General features: G+C 43.2%; 3 protein-coding genes across 5 annotated transcripts; all 3 read right to left on the bottom strand.

Moving 5' to 3' along the window:
- Nucleotides 1-436: 436 nt before the first annotated feature.
- On the bottom strand, nucleotides 437-6806 carry LOC306779141 (uncharacterized protein). 3 transcript variants are annotated; one of them, XM_079270932.1, is made up of 6 exons: nucleotides 6723-6806; nucleotides 5835-6220; nucleotides 4466-4607; nucleotides 3316-3435; nucleotides 2880-2970; nucleotides 437-2569 (listed from the first exon to the last, which is right to left on the bottom strand). In XM_079270932.1, exons 1-6 carry the CDS (start codon nucleotides 6772-6774, stop codon nucleotides 2371-2373), a joined length of 990 nt encoding a protein of 329 aa, XP_079127058.1. In that variant the 5' UTR covers nucleotides 6775-6806; the 3' UTR covers nucleotides 437-2370. The 3 variants fall into 3 exon arrangements, with proteins under 3 accessions (XP_079127058.1, XP_079127059.1, XP_079127060.1); XM_079270933.1 differs by having other exon boundaries at nucleotides 437-2566; XM_079270934.1 differs by having other exon boundaries at nucleotides 5907-6220.
- Nucleotides 6807-7928: 1122 nt separating this feature from the next.
- Nucleotides 7929-16215, bottom strand: LOC306779028 (uncharacterized protein). Its single transcript, XM_079270768.1, has 12 exons — nucleotides 15872-16215; nucleotides 15355-15412; nucleotides 15013-15160; nucleotides 14168-14264; nucleotides 13210-13466; nucleotides 12639-13040; nucleotides 10439-10829; nucleotides 10156-10213; nucleotides 9918-10065; nucleotides 9182-9269; nucleotides 8809-9065; nucleotides 7929-8538 (listed from the first exon to the last, which is right to left on the bottom strand). Exons 1-12 carry the CDS (start codon nucleotides 16125-16127, stop codon nucleotides 8125-8127), a joined length of 2574 nt encoding a protein of 857 aa, XP_079126894.1. The 5' UTR covers nucleotides 16128-16215; the 3' UTR covers nucleotides 7929-8124.
- A 392-nt stretch (nucleotides 16216-16607) lies between these two features.
- Nucleotides 16608-20334, bottom strand: LOC306779163 (arrestin domain-containing protein 3-like). Its single transcript, XM_079270960.1, has 7 exons — nucleotides 19813-20334; nucleotides 19565-19622; nucleotides 19327-19474; nucleotides 18635-18719; nucleotides 18262-18518; nucleotides 17868-17987; nucleotides 16608-17387 (listed from the first exon to the last, which is right to left on the bottom strand). The coding sequence occupies exons 1-7, from the start codon at nucleotides 20066-20068 to the stop codon at nucleotides 17100-17102; spliced, it is 1212 nt and encodes a 403-aa protein (XP_079127086.1). The 5' UTR covers nucleotides 20069-20334; the 3' UTR covers nucleotides 16608-17099.
- Between the last annotated feature and the right edge of the window lie 442 nt (nucleotides 20335-20776).

The raw sequence follows: 20776 nt of genomic DNA, 5'->3' as shown, positions 1-20776 counted from the left end.
TACCTACCCAACTACAACACCTCGGCCTCTCCCAAAAAACAGTAAAACAGCCTTTGGTTCTCCGTTGTAAACAGACTCCTCCTGCTGGGAAGTTTCCGTGCCACAGGGAAGGCCATGTTCTCTAGAAGCCTCATCACCGTCAACATCAAAACATTTCTGTGATTACTGAATCCCGACAGACTGTCTGAAGTAATTACTATAAATGGTGCTGTAGTCAGCAACCATTCCCTTTCTCCCTCACACATTAAACTATGGAGGAGGGCTGCCTGATGTACACTAAACATTGAAAAACATACGCTTCAGATGATACATCATGTCACTATGTAGTCATAAAAAGCACAAGCCAATTGCATATACCATTTATATATCCCATTTTATTAGCTATTTCACATTGTAAAATACTTTTTAGTAAAAAAAACCCCAACATTTACCTCAAATGAATGGTCCACCAGGTTGACACATACAAACACAAACGGTCAACGATAGTTGACAAAAGAATCTCCAGTCAAAAGCTGGTTCTGCAGCTTTCAACCTCATCATCTTCACAGTGAACACAGACTGATGGAAAGGTTTAAACATCTTTAGGTCCATGTCAACTGTGCAAACTTCATCTGCTGATGAAGAATGTGTGGCGAGGTTAAAAAGCTCAAGTGGACCTTGAGTGGAGATTGTTTTTCGTCAACTGCTGTTTCCAAGGCTGAGAATGAACTGTCAAGCTCAAATCAATGTTATAAGCAAGGTCTCTTTTCACAATTCAAATGAATAAATGTTTATGTAACAGTACTGAATTATACTGTGTCAGACTTTTGAAATTTGCTACGTGCACAGATTTCCTTCTGAAACATCTTACATCTAACAGTGTTGCTTGCAACACACCACCACAAAGTTGCGAAACATCTGTACCGTACTTTCCGGACTATAGAGCGCACCGGGATATAGGCCGCGCCAGCTGAGTTAAAAAAAGAAAAGAAAAAAGAATGTGTACACAGATAAGCCGCACTGGTCTATAAGCCGCAGGTGTCCCCGTTGAACAGCAAGATGCTTTTAACAGTACTAAAGTTGTCTTCTTCTATGAACATCATAACATGTTGCTAGCTTCTAAGATAATTTTAACATTACGGCCAATGGGGAAATGCTAACCGCGATTAGCATTCACAAATATATAATATATCTTTGTACATCTTTTCATGCAGACATACTTGCATTACAGACTAAGGTCTCTCACGGCTACCAAACGCAAAGCAATGAGTCAATAACTGTTGTTGCTCATAGCTCTGAATAGCTGTTGTGCTAGCAGCAACTGGCTAAGCCAGTTAGCCATAAATGCTATTCAGAGCTATGAGCAGAGAAGATCAGCTTTTTCTGAAGTCTGCCAGTGGATCCTAACAGCGCGGAACAGTGTGAAAGAATCCATCATCACCAATGGGTTCTGAAAGGCTGGGATACTATGAGATTAAGGGGACAGCGCAATGAGGAGGACAACACAAGCTCAAGGGCGGATTTGCCCCGGTTCATGATGTGGTGTGTTCAATGACCCAAATGCAGACTAATTTTTTTCCTTTTATTTTTTTCCAGTTCTACAAAACTTGTTCTACAAAACATTTATTTCTCTCACTCAAAAACACGCACACAAAAAACATTTGGGTCCTTGAGCAAACGCCTCAAAGCGTGAGGTAAAAAGTAGCGGCTTGCAGTCCGAAAAGTACGGTAATTATATTTTCCTCAAATAATCCCAATATTAATTAAGGGTGCGTCTCAGGAGCCAAGGTGTGTTTGGATTTCTTGTTCGGCATGTTAAGACAAGTAAATATGTAATGGCTCACCTGAGCTCATCCCACAGCTCAACAGTGTTCAACATTAAACTGGGGCTAGATGGTCAGATCTTCATATAGGCAGAGGTAAAAAAACTAAAAACAAAGATTAGTTCCCTAAGTATTTATCCAACTAAAGCCCTAAACTACTTTGCCCTTGAATTGTACTTAAAGTAAGCCTAGAAAAAGATGTCTGAATGCTTTAACAGCCCTTTGATCAAACAAGAAATCCCTTTAAACTCAAACACCAGAAGACAAGACTTTTAAAAGCTTATAGTCCAACTCACACACTTTGTTCTACTCTGGCAGCTTCACAACAGCTTTTATCTTCCTGTGGTAGCTAAGTCAAACAGAACCGGTCTGATTCGGATCCATGACCTCTACATTTTATGAAAACCACACAGTTTGCCTCGTATCATTTTGATGCCAACAGAGCAGGTACGCTTTTATTTTGCCTTTTGTTTTCCTCCCCTTCAGATAGATTCAGAACACAACACGCATACTTGAACCTTGCACAAGGAAACACGCAGTGTCCAGAAATGCCGAAACAGCACAACCTTCAGGCCTCGTACAGTGGAGTAACACTGCCGTCCTTCCACTCGATCAGGATTTCTCCTCGCTGTAAAGTGGGGGAGGAATGCGGGAGGCGCATGGCATGCTCTGTCAGCGGGGCTCTTTCACTGGACACCGGGGACTCAGGAACGCTCACCTCGGGCCTCGGAGTGTATGACTTCAAAACACACACCACCTTCTTCCTTCTGGCAGAGTTAGACAGAAAAGGGCAGAAAGTGGGTGGAGGTACAACAGTTTGCTTTGTACCAAAGCTCTTTGAAATGTTTTTGCCCCAATGTTTGCTTCATTGTCTCTATGTTCTTTAAAAAAAAAGAATCATCAAAGCAGACGTTTATTAAATGTGGGTCTCTCAAATTCTATATAAAATGCACGTTGAAGACCCGCATTCAATACAAATCTGAGCAGGGTGACAACTGCACATTAGATAGACTTAAATAGATCAAATATATGTTATTTTCTGTGTATTGTGTGTGTGTGTGTGTGTTTAGCACTCACCTGTTGGAGTAAACATTGAGGATAAGAATCACAGTCCCTAGAACCAGAGCCAACGAGCTAAGTACCAGCATGGTTATCTTCCAGCCCATCCCTGTACACATGCACACAGACCAAGCAACACATCATTCATTTTACACAACCCACATTTCAACTCATATTTACCTCTTTCTAAGTTGTGATTCTTGTTCAAGCACTTGTTACACCTCTGTCAAGACTCTGAACCTTCAAATAAATGCCCATTGAAATTCCTGTGCAAACATTGCAACACAGTTTCACATTCACCCATCTCCACCTAGTGGTGGAAAGGTAAATACATCTTCACTGAATAACTGAGAGCTGTTATGTCTACTCCTTCAGTATTTTGGAATTAAATATTTCCACTTCAAACAATTAACATACAGAAGTTAGATTATTGAGTTCAGTCTACCAAACGTACCATAGTCCATACTGAAGAAAACCATGGTGGGATCTGAAGGGGATTTGGTGCTCGGGGACAGAAGAGGCACATCCATCACAGGATATCTTTGTGTGACTTCAACTGCCATCATACCGTCAACTAGATGTAGAAAAAGAAAGGACCAACTCAACGAGAAGCAATGATCAACACTAAACCTCACGGGTCTGATTTATTTGCCCTTCTGATGAAGGAAGTGATAGTTGTTTGTCCATCTTTAGCAGTAAGATGGAAATCAGTAGAAACAGGACCAGCCTGATATAAAAACAGCACGAGTCAGCATTGCGGGGATGCTGATTCACAGAGTGGTTGGCTGCCTTCCCGGAGGAGGAACATATTGATTTGTCAAAAGTGCACTTAAATAAATTCAATCATCACGATAAAAGCAGGCATATTGCAATCTAATCTAACATCAGGTAAACAACATCTAATATATCACATGCACTTTTGAAATGCGTGAGCATTTTGGGTTTTGTACATTTTAGCCCACAGACTACAGTTTGCACACATCAATATTTAATGCAAATCATTGTGCAATACATGTCAGTTTTGCTATGGTGTGAACAACTTGCAAGGGTTTCAAAATACTCTTGACTAACATAACACATCACAATGGGAAGAGGGGTACACGTCCTGTAGAGACTCCCTGTCGATGCATTTAAAGAAATCAAAACATTCAATCTTTTCCATGCCCGACAAATTCATTCATTATCCTTTTCATGATGTCCACGTTTGCTCTTGTTTTCTGACAACATAGCTTGTTGAGGAAACACTTTTTTGCTTTAATGCTTAGATTTCAGCAGTCTATGGTTATTTTTTTATAACTCAGGTCTACCATGATATTAACAAAGATTTAAAAAAAAAAAAAAGTATACTTCACTAGCATGACCTGATCCAACTATCTGACTGGAAATTAGGAAATCAATCGAAAAACTCATGTGATTGAAATATGGGTCACAATAATGTCAAGTATTTACACTGTTGGCAATAACATTTGTAATTTAAGGCGGGCGGGGGGGGGGGGGGGGGGGGGGGGTGGTCCTTAAAGGAAATTTATGTTGCTTTTATTAGTCACATACTGTGGGAAGATTTAGTAAACTACTGCTAGTGAGAAACTTTTAAAGGTCCTTACATGAGTCAGCCTTTATATCAGAGACGCCACTTGGAAAAATCCCAGGTTCCAACGATTTCCCCAGATTGTGGTGAGGTTGGTGTTGGTTGTCTCTCCCATTGCACAGTGTCTGGTTGTCAAGCGTCCGCCACCTGCTGCCAGGCTTGGAAAGAACATTAGCCATTTTATACTCTTTTTAAGTAAAAAATATGCTGCAATATGCTTCTCCCCCCCCCCCCCCCCCTAGTTTTTAGAAGTAATCTGATTAAAGGTACTATCAGAGAAACACCTTCCGTTCCTCTAAAACAGGGATTCCCAAAGTGGGGTGCGCGCACCCCTGGGGGTGCGCGAGCTGCCTCTAGGGGGTGCGCGAGAGGAAAAGTGTAATGGCGGTGCAGTCCCATCTCCTAAAAATTACGTTCCCCCAAAACTAAAATGCATTCTCAATTACGTTTTACCATGAACGTATTTTCTCCCTGATTACGTTTGTGTTTGACGTACAAATACGCTTCTCATCAACATATCTTTGCTGTACTCTAGTCTTTATTATTTTTCTGTGATCTGCCTCGCCTCTACTCCGCCACCCACGAGTTGTTGACCCGCGGCCTGTTCCGAGGGCTGAAGACCTGGCGATCGGGTGCCTCGCGGCGGGGGCGGCTGGAGACCTCGCGTCCCGGCGCCAACGGGTGAGCGCCGGCCACTCGGAACCATAACACCAAGTCCCGGATTTCACCCGGGGGACATTCTGGAGGTATTGTGCCTCGTTGCTGGGGAGGTATGAGCCGAGAGTGGCGGGGTGTTATGGAGCTATATATTACAACTCGGTGTTGTTCCCGTGCGTGGATGAGCGCATTTCTGCCGGAGACAGGCGGCGTGTTGTGGTAGTATTCTGACCGCGTAATAGGGAGAAGGAGAGGGAAAAATGTTAAAGAGATGGTGGAATGTATGATTGGAGAGAGAGAAGCGAAAAAGTTGGACGTGATCCCGGTGTCCAACAACACTGTCGCGCGCATCGATGCTTTGTCCGAAGACATCCTGGCTACATTAGTCGGTCGCGTGAAGAAGAGTGAGTTTTACTCTCTGCAAGTAGACGAGCCTACAGATGTGGCCAATCTGGCCAATCGTCCGGTACCTGCGTAACGTTACGTCCGTTACCTTTTCGAAGGCACGGTGCAGGAAGAGTTTGTGTTTTTTATCTTGTAAACAAACGCCACGCGCGAGCAAACTGTTCTCTCATTAGTCCAATTTTTATGCGGCTCTGTTGCTTTTTTTTTTTTTAAGGTGTGTGTGTGGGGGGGGGGGGGGGGGGGGGTGCGTGAACCCGGTCGGGATGTAGAAGGGGGTGCGTGGCCTAAAAAGTTTGGGAACCGCTGCTCTAAAACATTATTACCTGCTTGTGTTCCTTCGAAAGGAAGACCAAAGTGGATTCTTGTGTTGCACTAAGGTGCAGCCCCCTCCCTACCAAAGTGAGGTGGCCCTTCTTGGAACAGAACCATGCCTGGCTGCTTGCCTCTCTGCCGGCATCATCAGTGTTGTCACTTTCGGCCCTGAAGATGCAGGGCTGCAGGTGGACGCCTTCATACTGCTCTCTCGGTGCGGTCAGACACTCCCCAGTGTGGTGATTGCTGAGGGCCTGGCTCTCTGGGAGCCAACGCCATTCCTGCGAGGCGGAATATGGGCTGCAATCACCCAGAGACACTCTGCCTCCCAAAGTCCCTCCGTGCACCTGCAGACATTTAGCCAGCAGCTTGTTCTGAATCTTTAAGCCAGACGACTCTGTGGAGGGGACACGGGGGGAAAAAAGGCATTGTTCGAGCTGTTATAATCCTCTCAGCCATTGTTGTTATTTGAGGAGGGAGCTTCTACAATTAATTGCGTTTCATTTGTTTTATTAAAAAGCACGCAAGTCAGAAGAGTAAAGTTTGACAAGTAGCTGGTAAGTGTCCTACTAATCGGCATACAACAGAAATAGAAAAAAAGCAATGTACCTCTATCGCAACACAACTTCTCCAACGTACGTAGCCTGTCTCCCTTTACGCAAATAGCTATTCTGGTGAAAGCCGGATCGGCTCCACGGGTTAGGCTTGTTATTTATCAATGTAACGTTAACGTGGAAAGGGTCTTTCGGCTAACTGACTAAAGATACGACGAACAATATGCAGCTATTGGGACAGCTAACGTCCAAAAACGTTCATCTGAATACGCGAGCGGCCGTTTTCCTTGGCTTCGAATCGCTGTCTTCTCATCTTTCAAATCTTTAAAACAGCTTTCAAATTACCTTGGAAAATGACGAAGACAAGCAAATAGACACACTGCAGCCTTTCCCCCATGGCGAGGACAGGCACTGATACTTTGGGGGTCTCCCGTGGCAATCCAGCCTGCATCTGTGGAGCAACAAGTGCAAGTGGGCTGGAACTTGGTGGTTCATGGAACCTCCCACTGCGCGTCCGTCAGTGGGATCGAGTGAATGGAGGATCCGCGCATTCCTCCTCATGACTCTTCATTGGGACATGGTTCAAAATGTAGATTTCCGTTGAAATGCTATTTATTGTTATTGTCCAGGGATCAAAGCGATTGCTTAATGTTAGGGATGACTTTGGCTGTTTTCGACTTTCTACTCTCCACCTGTTACACGGTGGTCACTGTTTACGCTGTGTTCATTTGTTCACAGCTAAATAGACATTCCCTTGTTTACCACTATCACATGAAAGGCAATGCGTTTGCAACCAGTGTGCTGCAGCTCCATGGACTACCAATTCGATTTAAAGAGCATAAATCAGTTATAAGGAGAAAACAGTGTTCCAAGCTGAATAGGACAGCCCACTCGTTACTGTGAGAAATGGGACAGCTTTTGGGGCCTGCGTGGTCACATGATGTTTTTCTCTGTCATGATGCACCGGAAGGTATGTGAAAGACCTTAAACACATAAAACATATTCAGTGGACTTAAAATGATTCAAACCGTAGTCTCAAATAACATTTATTTTTATTCTGATTATTAACACATTACATTAAATATTGAAATAACAAACATTTCACAGCCAACAAAGATAAGATAGAATGTATTGTCCCGAAGGAAATTTGTCTTGGAAACATACAGTGTCTCCTGTTAAAAAAATACAGAAATAACATAGTGCAGGCTACATACACAGACTGTCGCCAGTCCACATGCACACAGTACCTACAGTACATGCACAGACTGCCACCAGCCAATAAATAAATTGCACACTGCCCATCGTACAACACACCTTTAGTGTATAGTTGAGATAAAAATAAAGAACACAAATCGGCGTTACAGGGGTTAGGCTCTGGCTAGCTTGCCATGTAAGGCTTTTATGGACAGGGGGACAAAGAACTGAAGTTCCCTTTTTGCCTGCACCACGACTGAAAACCCTGGAAAGCCATATCCCGTGCACCTGGCCAACTTAGAGATTGCATATAGAAGAGAACAAGTTGAGGTAAAAGGCATTGACATGAATGAATGAAAGTGAAATGACTGAGGGGCACAGATATGTAATTTATACTTCATGCAGCAGAAATACAGCATGCAGTTTTTTACATTCGAAAACAGCAAATACGTTACAATATGAATAGCTCAAATGCCCTCATCATCTGTCAGTATTGTTTAAGTCAAGATTATCTGTTCCTTTAGAAGCTCAGCTTTTGTGATCTGACCCAGTCCTACCGAGTGTCCTGAGAAGGGGAGAAAGGGGACATATACGGTGGAGCTTCTTCTCCCTGTTGAAACAGAGGAGGAGCAGTAGGGGCTTGAGGCTGCACTGAGGATGACGCTGCAGTTGGAAGCCCGTATGGAGCAGCCTGTTCAGGCCACTGACTATTATATCCACTTGATATGTTTGCATATTGAGTGGGATCTGGTGCTGGGTACCCATAAGCACCTGAACCTGCAGGTACAGGATAAGGACCAATCGGGAAGGCGGGGGGAGGGAAGTCGCTGTAACTTGGGGCCCCAACAGCCCCAGCTGGGTAAGGACCCCCAGCTCCACCAGGCTGAAGGGGTGCCAAACCAGAAGGAACTATGACCAGGGGAAACACCACCTCCGGGTCAATGGCAAAACTGATGTCCAAATACACCTGAGAAAGAGAAGCATATTAAACTACCATTTATGTTAATACTACAAGTATTAATTAAATTGGCCGTGCCGTCTGATATTTTACTGTTTGTACTGTAATCATATATGCTGTTGTGTGGTTATGGTGTTTTATAATTCTAACGGTTGTTGAAGCGTGGGATTTAAGACAAGAATAGTCTGTGCAACAAATACATAACTGCCAATATTTGCAAACAAATGCAAATACTCAATTTCTCTGTTGATGTGACATCACTGTTACATAATTACATACCTTAAAGTAATGTTCAACTGTGAGGATTTCACAATCATGGAGAGTTGGGATGACATCGTCAGGAACCGTTAACTGGCAGGAGACGGATTCCTCTGAATTCGGTGCAATTATCTCCCCAACCATTTTGCACAGACTTTGGTCACTGATATTAGTGGAGGCATTGGCACGGTACACTATTTTCTGCTGTAAACTGTATTTGGGCTTCATTTGTTTGGAAGAGGAATTGTGGATTTTGGCAACAACAGCCACATTGTCACCTATACAAAACAAATCATAACATCTGGATATGCAGTTTTTTTTAAATAAAAAATGTCACAATACAATAACAAAATGATACATTACACGTATACTGTATGCAGTAGAGTGACTTTACCTGGAGAGCAAACGTTTGTGTTTATGGTAGCAGACATTTGGACCTGTCCTTTGGAGAAAGTGCTCATCTTTTTATCCACTGAACCAGACTGTGGAAACCAGAACAACAAAAACAAACAAACACTAGTTCATATCAATGCAGCTACTCATACGACTCAAATTCAAAGTTGAGGAGAAAATATTGTCATCATGCTGTTAAACTGTGGATTAAGCCATCCTCGTCGGTTATCACCAAAAAAAGGGAACTCTAACATCCCAAAATGAATCCTTCCAGACTATAGTTTAAGAGGGGGGCTGGGCAATACTGAATGCTCTCTCCACTCTCTAATGTAATACTCTCATCACTCACCACCACAATACTTTGTGCTGAATCCATTTCCTGTTTATTCAAGCAACCAGTGTATTGTTCACATGCCACACCCTATCGTTCAAACTCTCACATTAGAGTAGGTCCTGTTGACCGCCTCCTATTATATTATATAAGTACAGTACACTGCTGTTATGTTATCATTTTCTCCATGCCAGACTACACTTTGCTCACACACATTTAGTATAAAACAGTTTTCATCCCCAACTCTGCATTGTTTCCTTTCCTTCAACTCCTCTGTTCCTTTCTTTCAGTTATTGCCAGCTGGATCTTTCGTCATGTGGCTTGATATCTTGGATATTTTCCTGTCAAATATTTGAGTTAATTTATTACAAATTCATAACATGTATCATTGTGGTGTCCCACTTACCATGGCTTGGCCACGGTGGGAAAGGGACTTTGAAACAAATTTGAGCTCTTTTTGTACTGTAGAAGGCATCCGCCAGCTTCTGGACACCTTTGCTTCCAGCATGTAGACAATCTTTCCATGAAGCCCCTTGAAGGATGACGGCATGTCCCTGTAAGACAAAACCGGTCCACGAATGCAGGTATTCGTAAACACAAACCCAGTAGATCCTGCTAGATGCTAGACATGTACACTTACTTACCCCTGTGGAATTGTAAACCTGAACTTAAAGTGATGGTCTCCTTTGGGAAGTACAGTGGCTGCAAAATAACTGAGAATGATTAAAACTTCCTGTTGGGACATGACAGCTCTTTATTTGCGCAGTTGGATGTATTAGCCCTACTTCAGGTTGTGTTTTGAAATGTATACAAATGAACAATAATATGTGGCAAACAAGTAGACAGCATTAATTCAAGTTAACATGAATCTGTGCAGGTTTTAAGATGAGCGAGCGAAGCATAGGGCTAAATATTTCTCAGACATACCTTTCTCATTTTCTGCAACTACGTGCTCTTTGAGTTTCAGGTATCTCCTGTGCGCACTGTACGTTTTGCTGTTATCTCCGATGCCTTGAGTCCAGTGCACGCGCGCGTCCCCTTTGGCTTTCACGGTCAGGGCCTTCACTTTGGTTTCTTTTGTCAACGTGAAAGTAATTGTGCCTGCGATAGTATCTCCTTGAGAAAAGGTGTCCTCTTTGTTGAGAGCTTCATAAAGCAGATTTAAGTCCTTTATCGGAGACATTGTGGATGTACCGTTAGCTGTCAAACGCGTTGGCTTTCCCCACCCACCTGTGTCTACACGGAGCGACGGCTGACTCTCAGCTGGATGAGGCTCCGGCAGAAGTTTGAGCTCACAAAAAAAACGTGAGACAGCAGACTGTTAATTAAATGAGTGTAAAAGTGAATATTTGTAATGAGCGCATTTTTTCTTCTGGTTTCACGCGAACTCGTTAGTAAATCAAATGAAGGTGAAACAAAGTACAACGATGTTGCTCTAACAACGTATGACGAGAACGGATGGCTCAAGTGACTGAACTAAAATGATAAACCGGCAGCGGACCTGTTGTAACAACAACAATGGGCGTTGTCACAGATTGTGGACCCGCCTGCTCAGCTGGGCAGCTTCTTGCCGCAGACCTGCCACTGCGGTGTTTAGCGCCACAAGGATCTCGGCATTAATGGGAAAACCTCCACTATTGCCTCATGTCAGGCAGTTAAATTACAACATAAATTACAATCACCAATAACCTTCAATTTGGCCAGGTAGCGAACCTTTGATGCACTATCCAGTGATTCAAAGTTTGGTATTTTCGCCGCACTTCCTTGTTTACTCGCCGCCATGTAGGATCTGTATGTACTCCAACATGGCGGACAGACCTCGTATCTAAGGAGATCGTGACGTCAGCGAGACCACTCTATAGGTTGTTCAGGTTTACACAATTCAGTTATATAACATTTAGTTTAAGGGATCTTGTTTAAGTGTTGTACTGTTTGTATGTTTATTATTATGCTATTTGTAGGCCTAATGTCTTTGACAAAATGGAAGAGATCAGGATGGATGACATTATATGTCAAGACGTGTGCTATCCATGGATCAATCACTGAATCGGGCCCAGGGGCCCCCTTGACCTTCACCTACAAAATTTCACTCAAAGAGACTCGCACTAAGAGACTCAAAGTGAACACAAACAAAACAAATATGAAGAGACACACACAGCTGCAAAGAGACCACAAAGATACACCCTCCCCCCCCAACCACAAAACGACAAGAATGAGTCACAGAGAAACTTTCTCTTGCAATTCTTTATTCACATCTAGAAGTGAGAGAAAACACTGGCAGTTGGCAAGTATAAAAAAAAATCAGGTTTGCTAAGTACCGTGTAAATTAAATAGACAGAAGTAGTTGTCTGGTGTTAAATTTAGCAGTCTGGGAAATATAGAGAAAATGCATATTTTGTTAGTTGATCGTTTTATAAAATAAATATATGAAAAGATGTTTTGATATAGTACTTGTTGTCCAGTTTCTTTCAACTATAGCCACAGTGAGGAAGAGAGAACAGGTATAGACTATAAAACATTGAAAAAAAGTTCAGTCGAGGACTCTTTGAGTTGAACAAGGCACGTGTACATACACAGGGTATCCGGATGGCTGAGGTTTGAGCAGCTGGACAGAGCTAATTAGCAACAAGAACTGACAGGAAAACAACGTTCCCATATAATGCAAAAATCCTGTATAATTGTTTGCATGCAAACAGTAAATATCGCACAGAGTGCCTTTTTAGTTTCAAGCTTACACTTCAAAATGTAAAACACAAAACACGATCTAGGTGATCAGATTTCACATTTAGATACGTATTAGTATTTCACGTCACAATTAAACTGATTCAGTCATTAAGCATACCTTCTATTATTTTGCATCAGATTTGTCAGTAGCAGAAGACGGGAAAAGGAGTGAATATGCTGGAGGAGCTTCATTCGATTGAGACAGAAAGTCTGTGTCCATCATTGGTGCAGAAGACAGCAGGTTGTACGCAGGAGCAGTTGGGGATATGTTAAAGGGTGGAGGAGAATGGGATGGGGCAGATGGGGGTGGTTGAAATGTTGGGACAGTAGGCGGAGGGTGAAGCACAGAAGACGACGATGAAGATGAAAATGGGGATCGATAAGGGGAAGCCAGTTGTGGCACTGGGTTATTGTAGCCCCCACTCATGTGTGGCGGCTGAGCAGGGTACACAGCTGGTGGACCAGCATTCACCAGTGGGTTATGGTACACAGGTGATGGTGCTGAATACCTTTGGGCTCCTGGGTATCCATAGCTGCCTGAGTGTGGGGATACAGGATAAGGACCCATAAACACAGCAGGGGGAGGGAAGCCATTGTTGCCTGGACCCCCAATAGCCTTCGATGGATAGGGATCCATGGACACCGCAGGGGGAGGGAAGTCTGTGTTGCCTGGGCCCCCAGCAGCCCCAGCAGGATAGGGGCCCCCAGCAACACCAGGCTGAAAGCCAGGAGCGAGGTCTGGAGGAATAATGACCACTGGGAACTTTATCTCTGGATTGAAAGCGAAGCTGATGTCCAGATACGCCTGAGAAAAAAAACACGACAGCCTCATAAGCAACCTGTGCTTTACTTCCAAAATAGAATAGCAAGGAAACATGTGACAGTCACAATGGATTTGGAAATCTTTTATCAATATGTATGGGTCATCAGTTTAACAAAATCAGTTCAAAAATCACTTTGTCAATGTTACATACCAGTAGATGGTACTCCACTGAGATTATGTCACAATTCTTGATCGTTAGCATCTGAACACGAGGAATCTGTATTGCACACCTGACATCCTTCTCTGTTCGGGGCTTCATACTGTTGGCAACCACTTTGTGGATAACGCTGCTCGCATGTTTGGTACTGCTGTTGGCACGGTACACCACATCCTGGATGAAACTGAATTTTGGTATCATGTCCTTGGATGAGGAATTGTTGATTTTTGCAACAATCGCCACAGTTTCACCTATGAGGAAAAATAAATAAATAATATCCATTTTCATTTGATTTGAAATCAAGTGCCGCATAGGACAACACCGTGTGCTCCAGTGTGTGTATTATATAAAGGCAAATTAGTACGCCTGACAGACAAAACGTCCCCGCGTTAAATCAACAGTGCTGAAATGCTGAACCCACCTACATATTGTTCCATGCATGTATATTTAAAAGCAGTCTGACCAAGACTGGAAATAACACAGTGACTATGATGTTCAGTAATGGTATTCATCTTCGAATGGCTTTAATCACACTAACCCCCTAAAATGCGACTTAAATTTCCATTAACTCTTCTTTTCATGCTTTACTTAAACCATCACTGACAACAAACCATTACAGGTGTTAGCCAGCAGGCACACTACCAGGGCACTGGAATGGACACATCTAAATAGAGTTACTACGAATGTTACAGGAGTGCGTCTCCTGCAATGGCATGTCAAAAAGACTGTGCGATGCATCCAATTCCTTTCTTGTTGACAAAAGCAATAAGTAGGATGAAACTATTCATGAACTATAATGTCAACAATATTCCAGTTTTAATGAAAGAGTTTGCTGTTTTGCATGGCTGTGGTACCTACCGCACTATGAACAAAAGTAGTTTACAGTATCTGCCTTCAGCAGAAGATGTCCTTCCGTGACTTGAACCTACCACGTTTGAAGAGAAATGTATACCTGGGGCATAGGCACTCTTGTCAACGATGACATCCATATGTACATGTCCTGTTGAGAAAAGTCCCATCTCTTTCATTGTTGAACCAACCTGGCGTGACTAGAATGCAATAAAAAGGGAAAATAATTACATTTGATGCACTCTCGTTATTTAGACATTACAGTGCATGGGTTAAGCATTTCAGTAATAAACCAGGGCAAAATACCCAGCTCCACTGCACCTGCTGTCACTTATTACTGCTCACTGTGAAGTACGTCACGGTGAGCCGTTTTCACTGGAACCATTTCTACAGAAGAAATCTATCGACAACAATGTCTGCAACTGATCCAAAGTCACTGGGACACTGTTTTGTTTGTGTTTATAATGCAATTACAGCGGCACAGATTGATATGCAAATCCTGACAGGTCTTTTCTCACAGCCAATGTTTTGACTTGTTGTAGCAGGAATAGCCGATGTGAAGCTAATACCGTTCATGGTGGCTCTGTATATGTAAGCATGCCGGTAAGCCAAACCAGTGAGCGAGCATGCACAACTGACACCTCAAAATGGAACGTAAACATCAACATTAGTGTTATTATTAACTGTGCTTTGGAAATGTTAAAATGCCTGCTGTGAAAAAGGCCTATCAAAAACTGTATAATACCTATATTTGTCTGTTTCAATCGTATTTTTTAGCAACACAACCCATGAGAAGTGCTGCCTCCAAGAAAAGGCCTGCTGGCACCGACTGTAACATCACATTACAAAGTCTCTACATACTATAACTATACGGTGGAATAAAAGAGTATAGTTTCTGTCTAGTGACTTACAGTATCAGAGATTTATACGTTTCAATATTGTACATACCATCAGAGAAACAAGGTTCGGATAGGACTTGGAGGCAAAATGTATGTCCTTTTCTACTGTTCGATCCATCTTCCAACTCCTGGCCAACTTGGCTTCCAACTTGTAGACAATCTTTCCATGATCTCCCTTGAAGGATGAAGGCATGCTTCTGTAATGAAAAACCAGCAGATTCATTTTATGTTATTTTATGTTATACTCAGTGAATTAACATCAACAATTGGATTTGAAGTAACATCAATGAATATAATGTGCAGGAGTAGGCTATTTGGTCCTGTTTGTGAAAATCCTTTACATTGTGAAAGTGCAAACATTGTGTTTTGGTAAATGTCTTACTGTACTTACCCTGGTGGTATGTCTAAGCTGAAGTTGTAGATATGGATTCCTTGGGGAACTACAGTTTCTGAAAGGGCAAGGATTTGGTGTTAATACTAACAATGGTCGACTGCCAATACGTGCTACTTTAAACAGTAATTCATATGGTGGTGGAAAGTAACACTTTATTATAACACTATATTACATTGTAATACTTCTACCCCACTGCACTTCATTTCAATATTGTACAACATGTCATCTGCATTACTGTGAGTAAAAAAAAACCAATCCATTTTTATAACCTATGCCAAAGAGCTGCTTCTGTGACTGTTGTGGTAAAGAATCTTATTTTTTTTAAATTTCAGTCAACTTAATTTACTTTTCTTTTTCTTTTACACAGGTAACGGCTATGCACATTTTGCCTTATCGTGCCATGACTATCACTGGGCACTAACTACGGAAGTAAACAACATAGCAGGCCTATACCATGGCAAGAAGTAGCAAAAAGGTGAAGGCATGCATAACTAACAAGAAGGCTGCAGCTTACCCCGAGAGTCCTCCGGGATCAAAAACTGTTTCAGTTTGAAATATCTCCTGTGTGCCTGGTATGTATGGGTGTGATCGCCACTCTTTTTCGTCCAACGGACGTTGGCGTCTCCTTTGGCTTTCACAAACAGGCTCTCGACGGTGGTCTCTTTATACAAGGCCAGTGTGACTTTCCCAGTGAGCGTGTCTCCCTCCGAAAACGTGTCATCCTCGTTCAGCGCGTCGTAAGTTATCGTTAAGCTTTGAATTGCAGGCATTGTAAAGACTAAACTGGTTAAATTAATGGACACAACATACAATCCAGCCAGCCCATGTCCAAACGCGATCACCCCGTGCTTCTGTGACTAAAAGGACACCCTGTCTCCACCGGTGGCGCCTGGGCGTATTGAGGAGGACACGCCTTATGAATGTCTTCTCAAAGACCTCTACTGCCATCCGATGGACAAAGGAGAGACTGTGGGCTCAGTGCAGACCAGTGTGCGCAAAGGCGCATTGCAATCGTTCCAAAATAATAGCACCGAAACCGAGCCCCCTGGCGGTCAATCGTAGGGACATGGAAGTGCGTAGTGGTAAGTAAACTGCGAACAGCATACAGCGTAGATTAGTGGACCTGCTCTGACGTGGTCTCATGATGTTTTTCTCTGTCATGATGCACCACAAGGTATGTGAAAGACCTTGATCACAGGAAACATATTCAGTGGACTTAAAAATGATTCAAACCGCAGTCTCAAATAACATTCATTTTTATTCTGATTATATTTACCACAACATTACATAACATATTGAAATAACAAACATTTTACAGCCATTAAAAAGCCAACAAAGAACTGAAGTTCCCTTTTTTTGCCTGCAACCACGACTGAAAACCCAGGAAAACCATATCCCATGGTTTACACCTGGTCAACTTAGAGCTTTGCATAGAAGAGAACAAGTTGAGGTAAAAGGCATTGCCATGAATGAAAGAATGTATGTGATAAAAGTAAGGAACCAGAGTAAAAATAAGTTTTTACTAAACTAAAACAAAGTATTTTTTCCGCACGACAGTGAAATCACTGAGGAGCACAGATATGTCATTTTACATGACAACACACACTGTACATGTACTACTTTTACACATTTAACTCAAAAGTAAATGCTAAACAGTAGCAGGAATGCAGGTTTACGTTTGAAAACAGCAAATACGCTACAATATGACTCGCTCAAATGCCCTCATCATCTGTCAGTATTTGTTAAGTCTGAGAAGGGGAGAAAGGGGACATATACGGTGGAGCTTCTTCTCCCTGTTGAAACAGAGGAGGAGCAGTAGGGGCTTGAGGCTGCACTGAGGATGACGCTGCAGTTGGAAGCCCGTATGGAGCAGCCTGTTCAGGCCACTGACTATTATATCCACTTGATATGTTTGCATATTGAGTGGGATCTGGTGCTGGGTACCCATAAGCACCTGAACCTGCAGGTACAGGATAAGGACCAATCGGGAAGGCGGGGGGAGGGAAGTCGCTGTAACTTGGGGCCCCAACAGCCCCAGCTGGGTAAGGACCCCCAGCCCCCGCTGGGTAAGGCCCTACAGACCCAGCTGGGTAAGGACCCCCAGCTCCCGCTGGGTAAGGCCCTACAGACCCAGCTGGGTAAGGACCCCCAGCTCCCGCTGGGTAAGGACCCACAGACCCAGCTGGGTAAGGACCCCCAGCTCCCGCTGGGTAAGGCCCTACAGACCCAGCTGGGTAAGGCCCTACAGACCCAGCTGGGTAAGGCCCTACAGCCCCAGCTGGGTAAGGACCCCCAGCTCCCGCTGGGTAAGGACCCACAGACCCAGCTGGGTAAGGACCCCCAGCTCCCGCTGGGTAAGGCCCTACAGACTCAGCTGGGTAAGGCCCTACAGACCCAGCTGGGTAAGGCCCTACAGCCCCAGCTGGGTAAGGCCCCACAGCTCCCGCTGGGTAAGGCCCTACAGACCCAGCTGGGTAAGGACCCCCAGCTCCCGGTGGGTAAGGCCCTACAGCCCCAGCTGGGTAAGGCCCCACAGCTCCACCAGGCTGAAGGGCTGCCAAACCAGAAGGAACTATGACCAGGGGAAACACCACCTCCGGGTCAATGGCAAAACTGATGTCCAAATACACCTGGGAAAGAGAAGCATATGAAACTACCGTTTATTTATGTTAATACTACAAGTATTAATTAAATTGGCCGTGCCGTCTGATATTTTACTGTTTGTACTGTAATCATATATGCTGTTGTGTGGTTATGGTGTTTTATAATTCTAACGGTTGTTGAAGCGTGGGATTTAAGACAAGAATAGTCTGTGCAACAAATACATAACTGCCAATATTTGCAAACAAATGCAAATACTCAATTTCTCTGTTGATGTGACATCACTATTACATAATTACATACCTTAAAGTAATGTTCAACTGTGAGGATTTCACAATCATGGAGAGTTGGGATGACATCGTCAGGAACCGTTAACTGGCAGGAGACGGATTCCTCTGAATTCGGTGCAATTATCTCCCCAACCATTTTGCACAGACTTTGGTCACTGATATTAGTGGAGGCATTGGCACGGTACACTATTTTCTGCTGTAAACTGTATTTGGGCTTCATTTGTTTGGAAGAGGAATTGTGGATTTTGGCAACAACAGCCACATTGTCACCTATAAAAAACAAATCATAACATCTGGATATGCAGTTTTTTTTAAATAAAAAATGTCACAACACAATAACAAAATGATACATTACACGTATACTGTATGTAGTGGAGTGACTTTACCTGGAGAGCAAACGTTTGTGTTTATGGTAGCAGACATATGGACCTGTCCTTTGGAGAAAGTGCTCATCTTATCCACTGAACCAGACTGTGGACACCAGAACAACAAAAACAAACAAACACTAGTTCATATCAATGCAGCTACTCATACGACTCAAATTCAAAGTTGAGGAGAAAATATTGTCATCATGCTGTGGATTAAGCCATCCTCGTAGGTTATCACCAAAAAAGTGAACTCTTTAACATCCTTCCTGCTCTCTCCATTCTCTAATGGGCCATAATATCATATCATTAAATACTCTCATCACTCACCACCTCACTACTTTTTGCGGAACCCAATTCCTGTTTATTCAAGCAACCAGTTTGTCCTATTTGTTCACATGCCACACCCGTTCAAACTTTCAGTCGCTCCTGTTGACCGCCTCCTATTATATTATATAAGTACAGTACACTGCTGTCATGTTACAACTTTCTCCATGCCAGACTACACTTTGCTCACACACATTTGGTATAAAACTGTTTTCATCCCCAACTCTGCATTGTTTCCTTTCCTTCAACTCCTTTGTTCCTTTCTTTCAGTTATTGCCAGCTGGATCTTTCGTCATGTGGCTTGATATCTTGGATATTTTCCTGTCAAATATTTGAGTTAATTTATTACAAATTCATAACATGTATCATTGTGGTGTCCCACTTACCATTACTTGGCCACGGTGGGAAAAGGACTTTGAAACAAATTTGAGCTCTTTTTGTACTGTAGAAGGCATCCGCCAGCTTCTGGACACCTTTGCTTCCAGCATGTAGACAATCTTTCCATGAAGCCCCTTGAAGGATGACGGCATGTCCCTGTAAGACAAAACCGGTCCACGAATGCAGGTATTCGTAAACACAAACCCAGTAGATCCTGCTAGATGCTAGACATGTACACTTACTTACCCCTGTGGAATTGTAAACCTGAACTTAAAGTGATGGTCTCCTTTGGGAAGTACAGTGCCTGCAAAATCACTGAGAATGATTAAAACTTCCTGTTGGGACATGACAGCTCTTTATTTGCGCAGTTGGATGTATTAGCCCTACTTCGGGTTGTGCAAACAAGTAGACAGCATTAATTCAAGTTAACATGAATCTGTGCAGGTTTTAAGATGAGCGAGCGAAGCATTGGGCTAAATATTTCTCAGACATACCTTTCTCATTTTCTGCAACTACGTGCTCTTTGAGTTTCAGGTATCTCCTGTGCGCACTGTACGATTTGCGGTCATCTCCGGTGCCACGAGTCCAGTGCACGCGCGCGTCCCCTTTGGCTTTCACGGTCAGGGCCTTCACTTTGGTTTCTTTTGTCAACGTGAAAGTAATTGTGCCTGCGATAGTATCTCCTTGAGAAAAAGTGTCCTCTTTGTTGAGAGCTTCATAAACCAGATTTAAGTCCTTTATCGGAGACATTTTGGAAGTACCGCTGTCAAACGCGTTGGCTTTCCCCACAGGTGTCTGTCTCCACGGAGCGACGGCTGACTCTCACCTGGCTCTTCCACCTGGCTGGGGCTCCGCCCTAAGAGTGAGCTCACAAAAAACAGCAGACTGTTGTAGATGACTGTAAAAGTGAATATTTGTGAGTGTATCTTTTTCCTTTTGGTTTCACGACTAGCGAACTCGTTAGTAAATCAAATGAAGGTGAAACAAAGTACAACGAGGTTGCTCTAACAACGTATAACGAGAACGGATGGCTCAAGTGACTCAACTAAAACCGGATAAACCGGCAGCGGACCTGTTGTAACAACAATGGGCGTTGTCACAGATTGTGGACCCGCCTGCTCAGCTGGGCAGCTTCTTGCCGCAGACCTGCCACTGCGGTGTTTAGCGCCACAACGAGGATCTCGGCATTAATGGGAAAACCTCCACTATTGCCTCATGTCAGGCAGTTCAATTACAACATACTTTAAAGCAATCCAGATATCACAACAGCATGATGCACAATAGGCTATTCAGATGAAGTTATATAACATTTAGTTTAAGGGATCTTAGTGTTTAAGTGTTGTATTGTTTACAGCGTTTTTATTATGAGGCTATTTAACTGGTGTCGGCATAATGTCTTTGACAAAATGGAAGAGCTCAGGATAGATGCAATTCTTTCACTAGCAGACCACCTCAAGG

This window comes from Melanostigma gelatinosum, assembly GCF_949748355.1.
Source record: "Melanostigma gelatinosum genome assembly, chromosome: 6".
In the NCBI taxonomy this organism is placed as follows: domain Eukaryota; kingdom Metazoa; phylum Chordata; class Actinopteri; order Perciformes; family Zoarcidae; genus Melanostigma; species Melanostigma gelatinosum.
Note: the sequence above shows the minus strand (reverse complement) of the source record. Positions and strands in the feature narration are given on the sequence as shown.

What these genes read in the sequence shown, in the direction of transcription:
- LOC306779141 (XM_079270932.1), bottom strand. Translation starts at nt 6,774, where the DNA reads ATGGGGGAAAGGCTGCAGTGTGTCTATTTGCTTGTCTTCGTCATTTTC. An exon ending in TTTCGAAGGAACACAAGCAG is followed by an intron (nt 4,608 to 5,834) that starts GTAATAATGTTT and finishes GTTCTTTCCAAG; the next exon opens with CCTGGCAGCAGGTGGCGGAC. An exon ending in TGATATAAAGGCTGACTCAT is followed by an intron (nt 3,436 to 4,465) that starts GTAAGGACCTTT and finishes TTCTACATCTAG; the next exon opens with TTGACGGTATGATGGCAGTT.
- LOC306779028 (XM_079270768.1), bottom strand. Translation starts at nt 16,127, where the DNA reads ATGCCTGCAATTCAAAGCTTAACGATAACTTACGACGCGCTGAACGAG. An exon ending in CAGTGGAGTACCATCTACTG is followed by an intron (nt 13,041 to 13,209) that starts GTATGTAACATT and finishes TTTTTTTCTCAG; the next exon opens with GCGTATCTGGACATCAGCTT. An exon ending in AGTTGCAGAAAATGAGAAAG is followed by an intron (nt 10,214 to 10,438) that starts GTATGTCTGAGA and finishes GTTATTTTGCAG; the next exon opens with CCACTGTACTTCCCAAAGGA.
- LOC306779163 (XM_079270960.1), bottom strand. Translation starts at nt 20,068, where the DNA reads ATGTCTCCGATAAAGGACTTAAATCTGGTTTATGAAGCTCTCAACAAA. An exon ending in CAGTTGAACATTACTTTAAG is followed by an intron (nt 17,988 to 18,261) that starts GTATGTAATTAT and finishes TCTCTTTCCCAG; the next exon opens with GTGTATTTGGACATCAGTTT. An exon ending in GGCCTTACCCAGCTGGGGCT is followed by an intron (nt 17,388 to 17,867) that starts GTAGGGCCTTAC and finishes CCAGCTGGGGCT; the next exon opens with GTTGGGGCCCCAAGTTACAG.